The sequence below is a fragment of the Ostrea edulis genome, chromosome 6, assembly GCF_947568905.1.
Source record: "Ostrea edulis chromosome 6, xbOstEdul1.1, whole genome shotgun sequence".
Taxonomy (NCBI): domain Eukaryota; kingdom Metazoa; phylum Mollusca; class Bivalvia; order Ostreida; family Ostreidae; genus Ostrea; species Ostrea edulis.
In genome coordinates this window covers 70978337-70993346 of record NC_079169.1, presented here as the reverse complement: position 1 = coordinate 70993346, position 15010 = coordinate 70978337, and the positions used below count along the sequence as shown (strand labels likewise).

General features: G+C 36.0%; 1 protein-coding gene across 1 annotated transcript in view; it reads left to right on the top strand.

Moving 5' to 3' along the window:
* LOC125683627 (MAM and LDL-receptor class A domain-containing protein 2-like) overlaps positions 1-15010 on the top strand; it is a 202632-nt gene that overhangs the window by 55597 nt on the left and 132025 nt on the right. The window contains exons 21-26 of the mRNA XM_056140659.1: positions 1790-1936; positions 2076-2211; positions 3831-4045; positions 4745-4984; positions 6964-7139; positions 12152-12236. Coding sequence (XP_055996634.1) covers positions 1790-1936; positions 2076-2211; positions 3831-4045; positions 4745-4984; positions 6964-7139; positions 12152-12236 — 999 coding nt within the window. The remainder of the gene's footprint in view (positions 1-1789; positions 1937-2075; positions 2212-3830; positions 4046-4744; positions 4985-6963; positions 7140-12151; positions 12237-15010) is intronic.

Sequence of the window (15010 nt, the reverse complement as noted above, 5' to 3'; positions counted from 1 at the left end):
TAAAGAAAACAAAGAATACGGATCTAGACATTATTTTCCAATACTTCAAAATAATCACATTTCCTACTGAAATATTCACTTGCTCCATCGAGCAAGTGTGTATCAAGTTTCACTTGTCCGAACTGGATTTTCACTTGCCTCGGGCAATCGGACAACCGTTAATGTTGATCTCTCTCCTTAACAGTCAGCAGAGAAACTTGATTTGTAGTTATAATGAACCACATAGCTCAGGTCTTATATTGGATCTAAATAGGTCAAATAGTAAAAGTGTTGAAATCTTCAGAGTTTTCTTTATTCTTGAACATCAAACTGTCAAATTTGCAGCATAATTGTAATGAGCATGGATACCTCAACCAAAACTAATTCATGATCCCATGTCAGGGATTTAGGACTCGGGCCATATGGTTGATTCAATTAAAATACATTACATCTTTCAATATTCTGTTCTTTACTTTTGAATATGTAGCAGACAAACTTGGTGTGTAGCTACAACCACAGTTCTGGTGGTTAAGGTATATATAGTCACCATGTCTGTCCTCTTATCCCATGATGTGTCTGAGATACAACTTAGTAATAGAAAGACATTAAAAGGTTAATACTTGTCATAAAGGTTGCTTATTGCTAGCAACTGTATCATTATCCAGAACATAAGTCATATGGCCAAGGTCAAGGTCCCTTGTCAAAAGTTAAAAATAGTTAATACTTATGGTCAAAACTTTGTATTGGAGAGACATTCAAAACTCATTGGACTTTCCTAATGAGTTAATAACATAACATTACACCAAGTTTGTTTTGAAGTAAAGAACATGATTTTGAAAGATGCAATGAATTTTAAATGGCCTGGGCCCTGAACCTTTGACCCTAAGATCATGAATTACAGATTTTTGGTTGAGGTATTGAATTTCCTAAGGATCAGTTGGTTTCATAACCTAAAACCAAAACCATCTGGTCAAGGTCACTGAAAATAGTTCCTTAAATTTCTCTACATCATAACCTCATGTAATGGATAGATGAAGGAAGCTCAGATTTGGTACAGAGTTTGCTTATGACCAGACTGCTCACAGATTTGGTACAGAGTTTGCTTATGACCAGACTGCTGTGATGCTGAATTGTGGTCGTATAGCGGATTTTTTCTGCGGGTCTAAAATTTGGGATTTGCTGGCTCAAAGGTATGCTAATACTTTTAGCGGAATAAATTTTGACGGACAGGAGAGAGTTGTCTCACTTTCAAATACTGAAGTCGCAATTGGGTGCATATTTGGCGAGTGAAATTTTGGCGGAAAGCTATCCAACCGCTAAAATAAGCCAATATTATAACCCTGCGGAGAAAACCCACTATACGATAATGAAAATGATGTTTTAAAAAGTTCCAAATATAGTCTTGCTCCTGCTTTGTGATGGAAAAACATTAGAAGTAGCGAATGTCACTTATGATCACAACATACTTATAGCATCCAGTTGTCAAAGTATGCACTCATGAACATGCTATACAAAGTATGCACTCATGAACATGCTATACATCTGGGGTTTTTGTGTGAAACCCAGGTGATTGAAGAGCCATGAGCCTTTTGCTCTCGTATCATTTACTTATTTGTAAGCTTTATATACGACAGATGTAATGAAAATTTTCACTTGTGTGAAGTATTAAAATGTTGGTATCTTATATTGTCACCATAGAGGAAGTATGAGCAGTTTCATCATATCTGATATTAAATGCTTTTCTCTTGAAGGAATCTAAATTTGATGAAGTGATGTGTAGCTTTAAAGTTTTGACTTTGATATGTTTCAGGAAATGAAACTACATCCACAGTGTCTCCATACAACTCCACAGTGAGCCCTGGGTACAACATGACAACATCCTTACCATACAACACCACAACAACTAGCTACACCACCCAGTTCACCACCTCCTCCCCTCCCATCTATAATATCTCAGGTGGGTGTGGTCATATGTTTGAAGTGCTAATTGATTAAACCATTCTTGAGTACCTACAGTATTTACATTCTTCTCATAGTCTCTGAGTTTTTGCTAGGTTCAGAATGGAAATTTAACATGAGTGTTTTAATATTTCCAGACATCCGGCTTGTTAATGGTGATAGCTGCTATGAAGGTAGAGTTGAGGTTAAAGTGAATGGTACATGGAATACAATCTGTACCAACAACTGGAATCATGCTGCGTCTAAAGTCACCTGTAGAATGGTAGCACCAAGGTAAGAGGCTTTGTGTAAATGTGACCATGTAACCTTTGAATGAAAAAAATGATGATGTGGCATTGTGCCCTTTTGATCCACATTCTTGTCTCATAAATTATTGCATCTATTACCCATTGTTATAGATTATACAGACTTGTGTAAAATCTTGAGATATTTTTTAATACTGTAACTTTTCTTTTTTCCACGTGATCATAATTCAATGTCTGTGGATATAAAATTACTCAGATTTCTGTATGCCAAAAAAAATTAATTTATAGCATTTTTTCTGTTTATAATTCATAATGATTTAACAACCAAAAATTTATCCAATCTAATTACTGTATAGCAGGAAATTAACTCGCAGAGTTAATTTTCGTTATATTCGCTGAAACAAAATTTCCGCGAATTTAACACTCAGTGAATTAATCTTTCATATTGATACGAAATCGGGTTCAGGAAGATCGGTAAAGTTGGCTACTAGTAACTGGCTACTTGAAAAAAGAAAAGTTGGCTACTAGTAGCCAGCTACTTGAGGCTACTTGAAAAAAGAAAAGTTGGCTACTAGTAGCCAGCTACTTGAACCAGGAAAAGTTAGCTTCTAGTAGCCAGCTACTAAAAGTAAGAAAAGTTAGCTACTCGTATCCAGCTACTACAAAATATAAAAGCTATAATTACTGATAGCCAGTTACCAGATAAAGGTTACTGAGTTTGAAAATTATTACCTATCAGGTTTATTTCTAAGAATGACGAGGATTCGTATGAAATTTTATGCTAAATTTCCCCCAATTACATCACTTTGCAATGCGAAATAATTCATTTGATACCCCATCCATTTTGAGATATCAGCTACTTTTACAATGGTGTATCAAATAAATGAAGGTCTGAATTTAATCCGAATCATTTTCAAAGTAAACACTCAGCTGGAAAAGTTTATTGGTATTTCGCATTGCAAAGTGATGTAATTGGGGAAAATTGAGCATAAAATTTCATACGAATCTTCGTCATCGTTCGAAATAAACCTGATAGGTAATAATTTTCACACTCAGTAACCTTTATCTGGTAACTGGCTATCAGTAATTATAGCTTTTATATTTTGTAGTAGCTGGCTACGAGTAGCTAACTTTTCTTACTTTTAGTAACTGGTTACTAGTAGCCAACTTTACCGATCTGGTTCAGGATATTAAGATGTTTTTCTGCGAATTAAACCAACCGCGATTTGTTGCTAAATGAAAAAATCGATTTTTTCCGACCGCAATATTAACCTGTGCATGCTATACAGTATGTAATTGATCTAAAAAGTGTTTGCAGTGAGTTTTGATTATCAATTACTGCTTGCACACTGACTAGTAACTTTGACTGTCAAGATGTCCAGACTAGAATCACCTTGAGAAACTCCTCTTATTTACCAAATCCATGCAGTACACCTGAAATATTTCTAAAAACTTTATCAGCTAAATAACATTATTTAAAGTATGCTGTGACAAATTTATGCGGAAAATTTGTAACTGCGCATTTATCCCTCATGGAAAAAGTTCCGTTTACGGTATATTGTCATTGAAATTTCTATGTCATATGGCTACCACATGACACGATAGAGACATCAAAACTGATGTTTTTACAACTACTTTGATTTAAAGGTTCACCTCGGCTGATGTGATGCCATCAGGTTACTATGGAAATGCTAACAGTGAGGTGGAACCTATTCTGTTAGATAGCCTTTACTGTAATGGCTTTGAGTCTTCTCTCAGTAAATGCTCGATGTCTTTGGGATCTTCTAATTCATCCTGTAAGGGGCACCAACAGTACGCTGCTGTGAGATGTAATGGAGTGGATCCGGTTGCTGTCTCAGAAGGTAACCATTACATATTTCTTGCACACAGTAAAACATTTTTTCTGGTATAGCAAATTCCTGAGTTTTCGAGTTTAAACCTTATTCACCAAGGTTGGAACAATATTTGAGTTATGGCTGTCCCTGTTTGTTACTTATGTTATATATTATATATGGTTTTTATCTCCACTGGTTGAAGACCAGTCAAGCTTGTGTAATGGCAGTTTGTCTCTCATCCATGGTCTGTTGACTTTTCCATTAAATCATTATTTCCACAGATCTGCTTTGAAATTTTAAGACTTTATTTAACATATAATATCTAACATACAGAAACAGCCATAACTCAAATATTGTTCCAACCTTGGTGAATAAAGTTTAAACTTAAAAAACTCAGGAATTTGCTATACCAAAAGAATTGTTTTACCGTGTTTTCCTCGTTATTTCCTGTATTTAGCCTGCTCCACACCTCAGAGTTTTTAAATGCTCTCTATTCTAGTGTAGTCGCGTAACTTTAGCTATTACTATATCCAGGCGATAATTCTTTAGAGTGGTAATTTTTAGATTACCAATGAAATCTGAAAATTAAACCACTGTGAAAATCTTGGGACTCGTCAGTGTTTTTTTGTAAAGATTGGAAAACATTGTGAAGATGAAGAACTACATTAATTTGTAATTGCATGGTTATTGTTTTCAGAGGTGTCTTTACCTTTGAATTTTTCTTAGTTGTAGGAAATGGTTTATATTGTAATTTCGAGTCGTCATCCTGGGAATCAGATCCCAGCTGCGGACTATATCAGTCGACCACGGATAGACACTCATGGACTCGGTACTCAGGATCCACCCCCAGTTCTTCAACTGGTCCAACATCGGCTGCAGAGGGAACATATTATCTTTATATTGAAACCTCTAGTTCTTCCTACAACTACGCTAATGCTGTTTTAATCTCAAAGAATATAGATACAGGTTATGTATATACTATCTGTGGACTAGTTATCATACATATACAGTCCCTGAAATGTTCTACTTTCCGTGAGACTATCTGTGGACTACCGGTAGTTATCATGCATATACAGTCCCTGAAATGTTCTACTCTCCGTGAGACTATCTGTGGACTAGTTATACATATACAGTCCCTGAAATGTTCTACTCTCCGTGAGACTATCTGTGGACTAGTTATCATACATAGACAGTCCCTGAAATGTTCTACTTTCCGTGAGACTATTTGTGGACTAGTTATCATACATATACAGTCCCTCAAATGTTCTACTTTCCGTGAGCGAATTGGTAAATGCAGGGAACGGTGTGTGAAGCTGAATGCAGTTTGGTGAACGTTGAGCAGTGTACGAATGCAGAATGTGAACGGAGCGCAAACGTGAGCAAAGCAAACAATGAACGCAAGATGAATGATTTAATGGAATATCTTGGGTGCTTTTTATTTTTTTTTTTTACATATTATTTCATAATCATAATTCATAATCAAGTATCAAGAAAAGAGATATTTGTATTTAAGCAATGAATAAATTTTTGTTGTGCTGATAACATCAGACTATGTTAAAAGCTTTTTAGCTTTTTGTGAACATAGTGAGATCTTCAAAAATGAAAAGGGGATGATAAGACCTAGAAATTAGTTTCAAGTTCAAGTGACTCTAGTGACCTTGACATCTGACCTTGGAACATAAAATTGGTAGTAAGTACCAGGTCTGTTAGAGACATGGGATGATCAAAAAGGATGAAAAGATGATGGGATCCACAAATTGGTATGAAGGTCAAGTGACTCCAGTGACCTTGACCTGACTTTGAGCATCAAGCTGGGAAAATTTTAAAACCAGAATTGATAGAGACATGGAATCTTCAGTGACCTTGACCTGTTAGAACTTGGGACAGGTATAGACATGAAATCTTCAGAAGTGATAAAAGGATGTTGTGACCTACAGACTAGTATCGTCAGTGACCTTGACCTCGATAATAAGAACTTGTTTAACTTGAGAACTGGACTGATAGAGATATGGATTGATTAATGTTTTGAGTCGTTTTGGCAATATTTCAAGTCATTTTATGACGGAGAATAGGGAATCTTCAGAAATGATAAAAGGATGTTGTGACCTACAATCTGGTATCAATCTAGTATCAAGGTCAAGGGACTCCAGGGACCTTGACCTCTTCAGAACCTGGCGCACATTTTACAGAAGAACTTACCACTTAAGACCAACTTTACATACTGCAATCTTCCCGTTCATTGTAAGATCATTCACTCCAATGGACAATATTTTTTAAAAATGTGACGATAATGGAAAAATTACATAGTCAAAAAGCCCCCACCTCTTGTGGCTATGTTAATGATATAAGAATAAACTGTACAAGTTGAAGTACTTGTAGGTGCCCTGCCCATGCCACTATATTGCATTTATGTCACAAATAGCAGAGTTGCAGCAATTGTCATTGAAATATATTTCTGTTTGGTGTTATACACAAAAATTTGTAATTCTGACCACTATTGAAAAAAGCGCCCCATATAAGTCATGGAAGTTGGACAACATCCTAATTTATTCTGCATGATTTTTTTTTCACTGAATAAAATCTGTGAAAAAAAAATTCTAGGTATTTTATCCGGGGGGGGGGGGGGTGTGACAAAATCAAATGACAAGTGTAGTGTACTCAAAAATGGCTTCGTAAAGCACATGCTCATTGTCTTCTCATTATTTCTTTTGTTCAAGAAAAGTTATTTCAAAGTTTCACATTCACATTTCATTAAAAATATTCATCAACATTAGAGTAACTAACGGAAAAATGGGTAAGGTAGAACGTTTTAGGGACTGTGTAATGCCAGAAACTGACAGGATACTACATTCCACTTTTAGGATGTTTTATGAAACTTTAAATGTTCATCATTATGTACATGTTTTGAGCTTTCCACTGAATATTTTTTCACCTCCTCCCATCAGGTGATGGTGCATGTCTTAGCTTTGAATACCACATGTATGGTACAGAAATCAACACCTTGAACATCAACGTTTCCACTCCTGTCAGTGGTAGTAAGAGGCTTTGGTCGAGGTATGGGGCCCAAGGAAATAAGTGGCACCAAGCTTTGGTTTCATTGCCAAAAAGCTCTTCTTTACAGGTTTGTTGGTTTCATGAGCAAAAACACATTTAAGTGTTCAATTTTAAAAAGTCTTACTAAACGTTTTTAAAACTCTGACAAATTTGTTTTTAAACTGATGGAGTTCAATTGATTTTTTATTGTATTTTATTTGTGGGTGTGTGATCTGTATCATATATTTTTAAGTATATTATATGTGTAATTATGTGACAGTCTGTATATGTATGACTGTTGTCCCTAGATACCAGAGACTAGTGGCATTCTTCAGGAAACTGAGCTGTCACAGAGAAATGAAACTTTTACAGCTAAAAGAACAAATGATTTGCAACAAAAATAAGTAAAAGATACTAAATATTGTACGAGATTAAATAGGCAAAGAACTGTACAGGTATTTTGTATATCAAAACTGGGGGGTAAGGCTATCATGTTAAAAAACAACCTGTTGAATTCATCTTAGAGAAATTACAGTTGGAGGAATAATATTATGTTCAATATTGATGTGTTTTTGGGGCTGTTTGAAGTGCATGTTTGTAGAGAAATCAAACATCAGAGACAGCATCCCGGGAAGTAACAAAATTTTGCCTAGAACCTAGAACACCCCACCCCCAGAAGCTGAAATTGACTGATTCGCACAGAAGTGTTTCTTGTGCTTTGGCATTCAAATGGCAGAAGAAATATTACATGGATGACCAAGCAATATTATGAAAAGAAAGAGGGAAACTGATGGAAATGGAGGAAAGAATATAAAAATTCTGAATGACACAGTTTTTAAGACAGACGTCGTACTGTGAGGGAGATGGAAGATTCGTTGGGAATCAGCAAATTTTCTGTTCACTGGACACCATAGGGAAACCAGGGACGCATACCAGATACCTCAGATTTTGAAAGAAGAGGAGAATTTTATATTTCTTAGGTGGCTCTGATATGGTTGAGAACAATTCTTGGAAGGAATTGACAGGCTTCACAACTAAGATATCTCGGGGAAAGTGACATCTAGTATTCAGAAACACCTGGAATACCACCATCCAAAAAGGGAACAGTTTCAAAATCTGTTTATGGACAGTTAATGCAGTTTGTGTGACAAGATCTTGAGCATGCATTGAGGAAAAAGAGATGTACGTATTAGCTGCAAGCAAGGAAAATATTATTTACCATCAGGGTAACATGCTGAATCACACTGCAGGGCAAATGGAGTTGGAGCTTGACATCCTTGAATCTGATTAATCACTCAGTCCAGACTTAGTGGATTGTGCCTTGTCTCCTTATCTAAAGACTGAACTGGGAGGGTAAAGATTTTTTATCATAGTGTATGAGGGCGAGTCAATTAAATAAACATTTCTATAGCTCTTACACTAGAAGTTATAAGAGAGGCACCTTTCCTGTGCTTTTTAGCTCATCTGAGCCAAAGGCTCAAGTGAGCTTTTCTGATCAAAATTTGTCCATTGTCTCTCGGTGTTGTTGTCGGCGTCGTAAACTTTTCACATTTTTGACTTCTTCTCAAGAACTGCTGGGCCAATTTCAATCAAACTTGCCACAAAGCATCCTTGGGTGAAGGAGTTTCAAGTTTGTTCAAATGAAGGGCCATGTCCCTTTCAAAGGGGAGATAATCACAAAAATAGGGTGGGGTCATTTAAAAATCTTCTCAAGAACCACTGGGCCAGATAAGCTGAAATTTACATGAAAGCTTCCTGACATATTGCAGATTCAAATTTGTTCAAGTCATGCCCCAGTATATAAATGACGTCCACGTATATCCTTTTTCAAGTTTGGGAATAGGAAGAAGTCGCTAGGAGCTAGGTCAGGCGAATAGGCAGGATGTGGTTTTACATGTAATTCATACTCATTTCGCTCTACAGCATCCATTGCAACTTTGCAAGTGTGGACTCTTGTATTGTCCTGTTGCAGCAGAACACCTTTAGAGAGTTTACCTCAGCATTTTTCATGGATGGCGGTTCTCAGCTGGTCTAACAAGTTTGCATAGTACACTCCAGTTATTGTACTTTTCTTGGGTAAAAAGTCCCAACATAATAACACTTTTTGCGTCCCAAAATACTGTGACCATCACCTTGCCAGCAGACGGTTGCATCTTGAACTTCTTTGGCCTCGGGAATCCAGGCCTTACCCACTGACGACACTGAGCTTTATTCTCTGGCTCACAATAATAAACCCAAGTCTCATATAAAGTCACCAGGCGCTAAAGAAAATCATCTTTTGACCTAAAATGCTTCAACAAGGTGCTGCATATTATACTGATGCTCTGGTTGCCATTTGCTCATTGCTAAAGGATTTGGGGACCCAACAGGCTGTTAGCTTGTGCATACCTAAACGATCATGTAAGATTGTTGAAACGCTACCATGTGAAATGCCTAATGCCTGTGCTATTTCTTCCACCTGAATTCGCCTATCAGAGTAACTGTATACCAGATCTTGAACTTGCTTGCACATTTCTTCATTGGTGGTATTCAGTGGGCGTCCAGACCTGGCTTCATCTTCTAAAGACATTCTACCGCATTTGAATTCCACTACGCATAATTTAACTTGAGCATAAGTCTAAAATGGTGCAAAAGACCCATAAACATTGGCTAATTCGCCGTGTATTTCCTCTCCTGTTTTACTTTTTAAATACAAGTACCGAATTATAGCACAGTACTCAACTTTAAATGTAAAGCATGCCTTTCCATCACTAGCCATGTTTGACATTCAATATCTTATTACAAAATGACTTGATGTACGTGTAGTTTTGCACCCAGGTATAAAACGTATTGAAACAAGACATGAAAATCGTGACCGTCTCGGTCAATCGGAAATGGGATAGGCTGGTTGCTTATTGACTTGCCCTCATAAAAATGCATTTGAAACGGAAGTAAAAGAGTTAACAAGATGGTTGGATTGTTTATACAGGGATCGAAATTAACTTTTTTCACCACTAGCAAATTTTAGCTAGTGGATTATTTTCCAACTAGCAAAATTGAGCTTTTACTAGCATTTTTCAATCGATTACTGTTTTACATGAATTTAAGAAAACAAGCATGTCTCTTTATCAAAATTTTGGGAAAATCTTTTAAAATCTCCTTTAAAGTGCAATAATAAAAATAAGATTGCGAATTCTTTCATTTAAAATTCAATGAATTATCAGACAACATACATGGTGCGGGTCATAGGGTACACTTGTGCGGCGTACTCGCTGTCCAGAGATCTACCACCTATTTACAGCATCATGTGGATTGAAATCGTGAAGACTTTGCGCCAATTTAAACTATATGTTCAAAACGTTTGGAAATTTCATCTAAAATAAATTCTAGTTGAAAAGAAAACCCCGCGAACTCGAAGTGTTTGACTATAGAGTACAGAAGGACACCGCGTGAAACGGTGACACACTGTCATGTGTTATTTTATGTAGACACGGACGAGATCAATATGCTTGCTATTTAAATCAGACGTCTCTGAGATGTCCGAAGTGTGTATGAAGTAGGCCATCTTTGACATCACTGACTGAGATGACCTTGGCCTTAGTTATTTATTCGATCCACGTTTACTTTTTCAATACTTGTACATGTATATTCATTCTGTAAAGCGTTTCTATGCACAGGACAAAATTATTGTAAACTTCAAAGTACAGCCAATAAACCGAGGAAATCCGGGAAAAAGATCGGGGTTTTTTCACTCGAAAAAAGTTGTGATCACTTGTGATTTTTTACTCGCAAATTCAATTTTTAACTTGCATTTAGCGAGTATTTCCCCTTAATTTCGTTGCCTGTTTATATCACCGGAAAAATCTACATTGACATAGTAGGTGAATATATTTGATGTTGCATATTTTGCCGCCATGCCCAACACTATATGTAGTACTACATATTGTTTTTTTATGCCCCCTTTAAAGAAGAGAGGCATATTGCTTTACACCAGTCGGTCGGTCGATAGACCACATGTTGTCCGCTCAATATCTTGAGAACCATTCACTTGATCATAATGATACTTCATATGTGGGTTGTGAGTAGAAGAGGACCCCTATTGTTTTTCAGGTCCAAAGGTCAAGGGCCAATCTACTCTGTACATTTGAATATACTGTCCACTCAATATCTTGAGAACCCTTTGCTTGACAGACACTGGTACATCTTCAGGAGAAGATGACCCCTATTGATTTTGAGGTCACATGGTCAAAGGTCAATGGTCAAACTGGACATAGGAATATACTGTCCGTTCAATATCTTGAGAACCCTTTGCTTGACAGACATCAAATGTGGTATACTGGCACATCTTCAGGAGAAGATGACCCCTTTTGATTTTGAGGTCACATGATCAAAATTCAAGAGCCAAACTGGACATAGTAATATACTGTTCACTCAATATCTTGAGAACCCTTTGCATGACAGACATCAAACTTGGTACACTGGTACATCTTCAGGAGATTTTGAGGTCACATGGTCAAAGGTCAATGGTTGAACTGGACATAGTAATATATTGTCTCCTATATTTTAAGAATTATTTGCTTGATTGACACCAAACTTGGTACACTGGTACAGCATAAGGAGTAGATGACCCCTATTGATTTTTAGGTCACATGGTCAATCCACTCTTGACATAGGAAGATATTGTCTGCTCAATATTTTGAATTGATACTACTATCAATTAAATGATGCGTGTGTATAACCCTTTTCAATTTTGCACCATGGGGGGCATATGTGTTTTACAAACATCTCTTGTTTCTTTTGTGGTTTTTTTGTTGTTTTTGTTTTGTTTTTTTTATTTTTGACAAATAAACATGTAACACCACTAAACTTTTAGTTATCATTCAACAAAAGAACAAGGAAGAAAATATAAAAGTTTAAAGAAATTGCACTGAATGATTCTCGGTCTACAGAAATTTGGGGACAACTGTCGTATACAGTGTACATATCTTTAATCTGTGGATGATGGAGATTGTATGTTTTCAGTGATAATTCTTGAGAAGTTAAGTGGGATCAACTACCAGAAGATGCATAGCATTTCACTAATGCAATTTAAAAATAAAAATTATGATATATGTATTTCAGATATTTATTGAGGCAATACAAGGGAGCACTTTTCGAGGTGATATAGCCATTGACAAAGTGAATGTTCAACAAGGATCATGTGATGGTAAGTCGTTTGTTAATAGCTCCACTGAGATTTTATCTGAATTGTCCATTGCTTGTATGTCATTTAACCTTCCTCAAAACCATTGGGCCGTTTTCAACCAAACTTGACACGAAGCATCTATCATTTTTGCTAAATAAGATTGTCGATTTGTTTGAAATTCTAATTTCACCCTTGGTAGATTGAATCAATATTTTTCATTCCTGGCAGACTCTATAATGGATTATCATCAGTAGATAATCAGTACTCTTGCATATATCATAAACCTTTTGATATGGAACAATTGCCATGCCCAATAATCAGATAGCTATGAAAGCTATACAATGCATTGCAGGAATATCTTTGTGGGTACTGAAACAAGAAATAGAAAATCGAGTTGTGTTTAATTTTAAGTTGCCATAAATATACGTACTTGTTAGCTCGGGTGAGCTTTTTCTTTTCTCATTTATCTTGGTCTGTCTACTTGTTCATACTCTTGTCTTTTCATCATACTTTGGATCTAGCTAGGCCACAACTTTGTGAAAAATAGACAATAAAAGCATGTATTTATTGCAAAGGTTGATTGTAACAAGATGATGTGTAATGACCCTAAACAAGGTGATTAAGTCAAGGTTGTTGCTTCAGTAATGAAAAAAAAATATTTTTAAAGTTTTGAATTTTTGTCTAATTGAGAAACAAAAAGGTTTGCAAACAGAACCAGGGTTACTAGGGCCACATAAAATTAATTCTCTGGTTCCTAGGTCAAATTTTCTAAGAAACAGATGAGGGAAGGATACTTTTTAAAAAAAATTATTAGTAGTATAATAGATAAGGGAGGCTTTTTAGCTCACCTGAGCTGAAAGCTCAAGTGAGCTTTTCTGATCACCTGTATTCCGGCGTCCGTCCGTCTGTCCGTCCGTCTGTAAACTTTTCACATTTTCAACTTCTTCTCAACAACCACTGGGCTAATTTCAACCAAAGTTGGCACAAAACATCCTTAGGTAAAGGGAATTCTAAATTGTTAAAATAAAGGGCCAGGCCACCTTCCAAGGGGAGATAATCAAGAAAAGGTAAAAATAGGGTAGGGTCATTAAAAAATCTTCTCAAGAACCACTGGGCCAGAAAAGATGAAATTTATGGATAACCTTTATTAGGTAGTGCAAATTCTAAATCATGGCCCCCGGGGGTCAGATGGGGCCACAATAGGGGATCAAAGTTTTACATACAAATATATAGGGAAAATCTTTAAAAATCTTCTTGTCAAGAACCACTGAGCCAGAAAAGCTGAGATTTATATGAAAGCTTCCTTATATAATGCAGATTCTAAATTGTTAAAATCATGCCCCCCGGGGGTCGGATGGGGCCACAATAGGGGGTCAAAGTTTTACATACAAATATATAGGAAAAATCTTTAAAAGTCTTCTTCCCAAGAACCACTGAGCCAGAAAAGCTGAGATTTATATGAAAGCTTCCTGATATAGTACAGATTCTAAATTGTTGAAATCATGGCCCCCGGGGATCGGATGGGGCCACAATAGCAGTGTTTTCCTTAAGAACCGGCCGCTGGCCAAATTGACCGTTTCAAACGATTTTCCGGCCGGTTCAAATATAAAAAAAATCAAAAAATAATATGTTGTCAATTTCAGTGATGTTGATTTACACGATCGATCTTTGCAAAGAATGTATGCGGTAGCAATTGGTTGGCTATAAATATCTTTCATATTTCTTCCTTGTTTATGTTTTTATCAAGAGCTTTTTGAAACGGCGATTTTGATTGGACGATATTTTAAACTCTCACCTTGCGCGTGAGAAGCACATGGCAGTGAAAAATAATGAAGCGTCGAACGAATACATTACATGATTTCTTCCAGTCAAAACATTGGAAAGGTGTGTATTTAACACCACTGTGACTAACTTGTCTGAGGTAAAAATGTTCAACCCTTTGGTATATATTTAAAAATGTAGGTTAAAAAGTGGCATATGAACAAGGGTCATTTTGCCCCCTGAAATGCCTCAGAATGCAGGATTTTGCGTCTAATTTTCCAAAATTTATCTGTGTCATCAACAACAGAATTGGAGACTGCAGAACACGTGTGTAACAAATAAATAACTGACTATAACTGATTCATTTAATTTAGAACACAGGCTATAATATATTGCTTGGGTTCGGATTTACTATAATTAATAAGTAAAGGTATAGAACTCTAAATATATATCTAAGTTTGCCGTGAAAAAACAAAACAAAAACAAAACAATTAACCCTATGATACAAAATTCTACTCTGTATTCTAATATATTCACACAATCTCCATTGCATTGTACATGTACCATGAAACAGAATGTTTACATAGAATGTGCAACATTAAATATCATTTTAAGTTGAATTTCTTCCCCTAAGTGGTAAATTGAGTTTGTGAATTGACTAATTACCCCAAAAGGATGAAGGAACAAGTACAATTTAGAGTCTCAAATATTAATTTTGTTAAATGATAATTCAATTATGCTAATAACAATACTTTATAAAGATTCACAACTCTTGTTATGTCTGTTTTTATCCAAACCACATTAACATAGGTGTTTAATGATTTGTGACAAAGAAGTCAATATGGGTAATTAGTGGCAAGTGAAAGTGCAGATGGTTTTACAATTTTCAGTCACTTAAAGCTAATATTAGGGAACTCAGTTTTTGAAAGGGGCAGAAAATTCTATATGTCTACTCTTTCTTAGTAAATACAAATCTAAATGATATACTGGCCTCAGCTTTGATTTGGTAATTACAAAGATGGAAGAGGATTTTG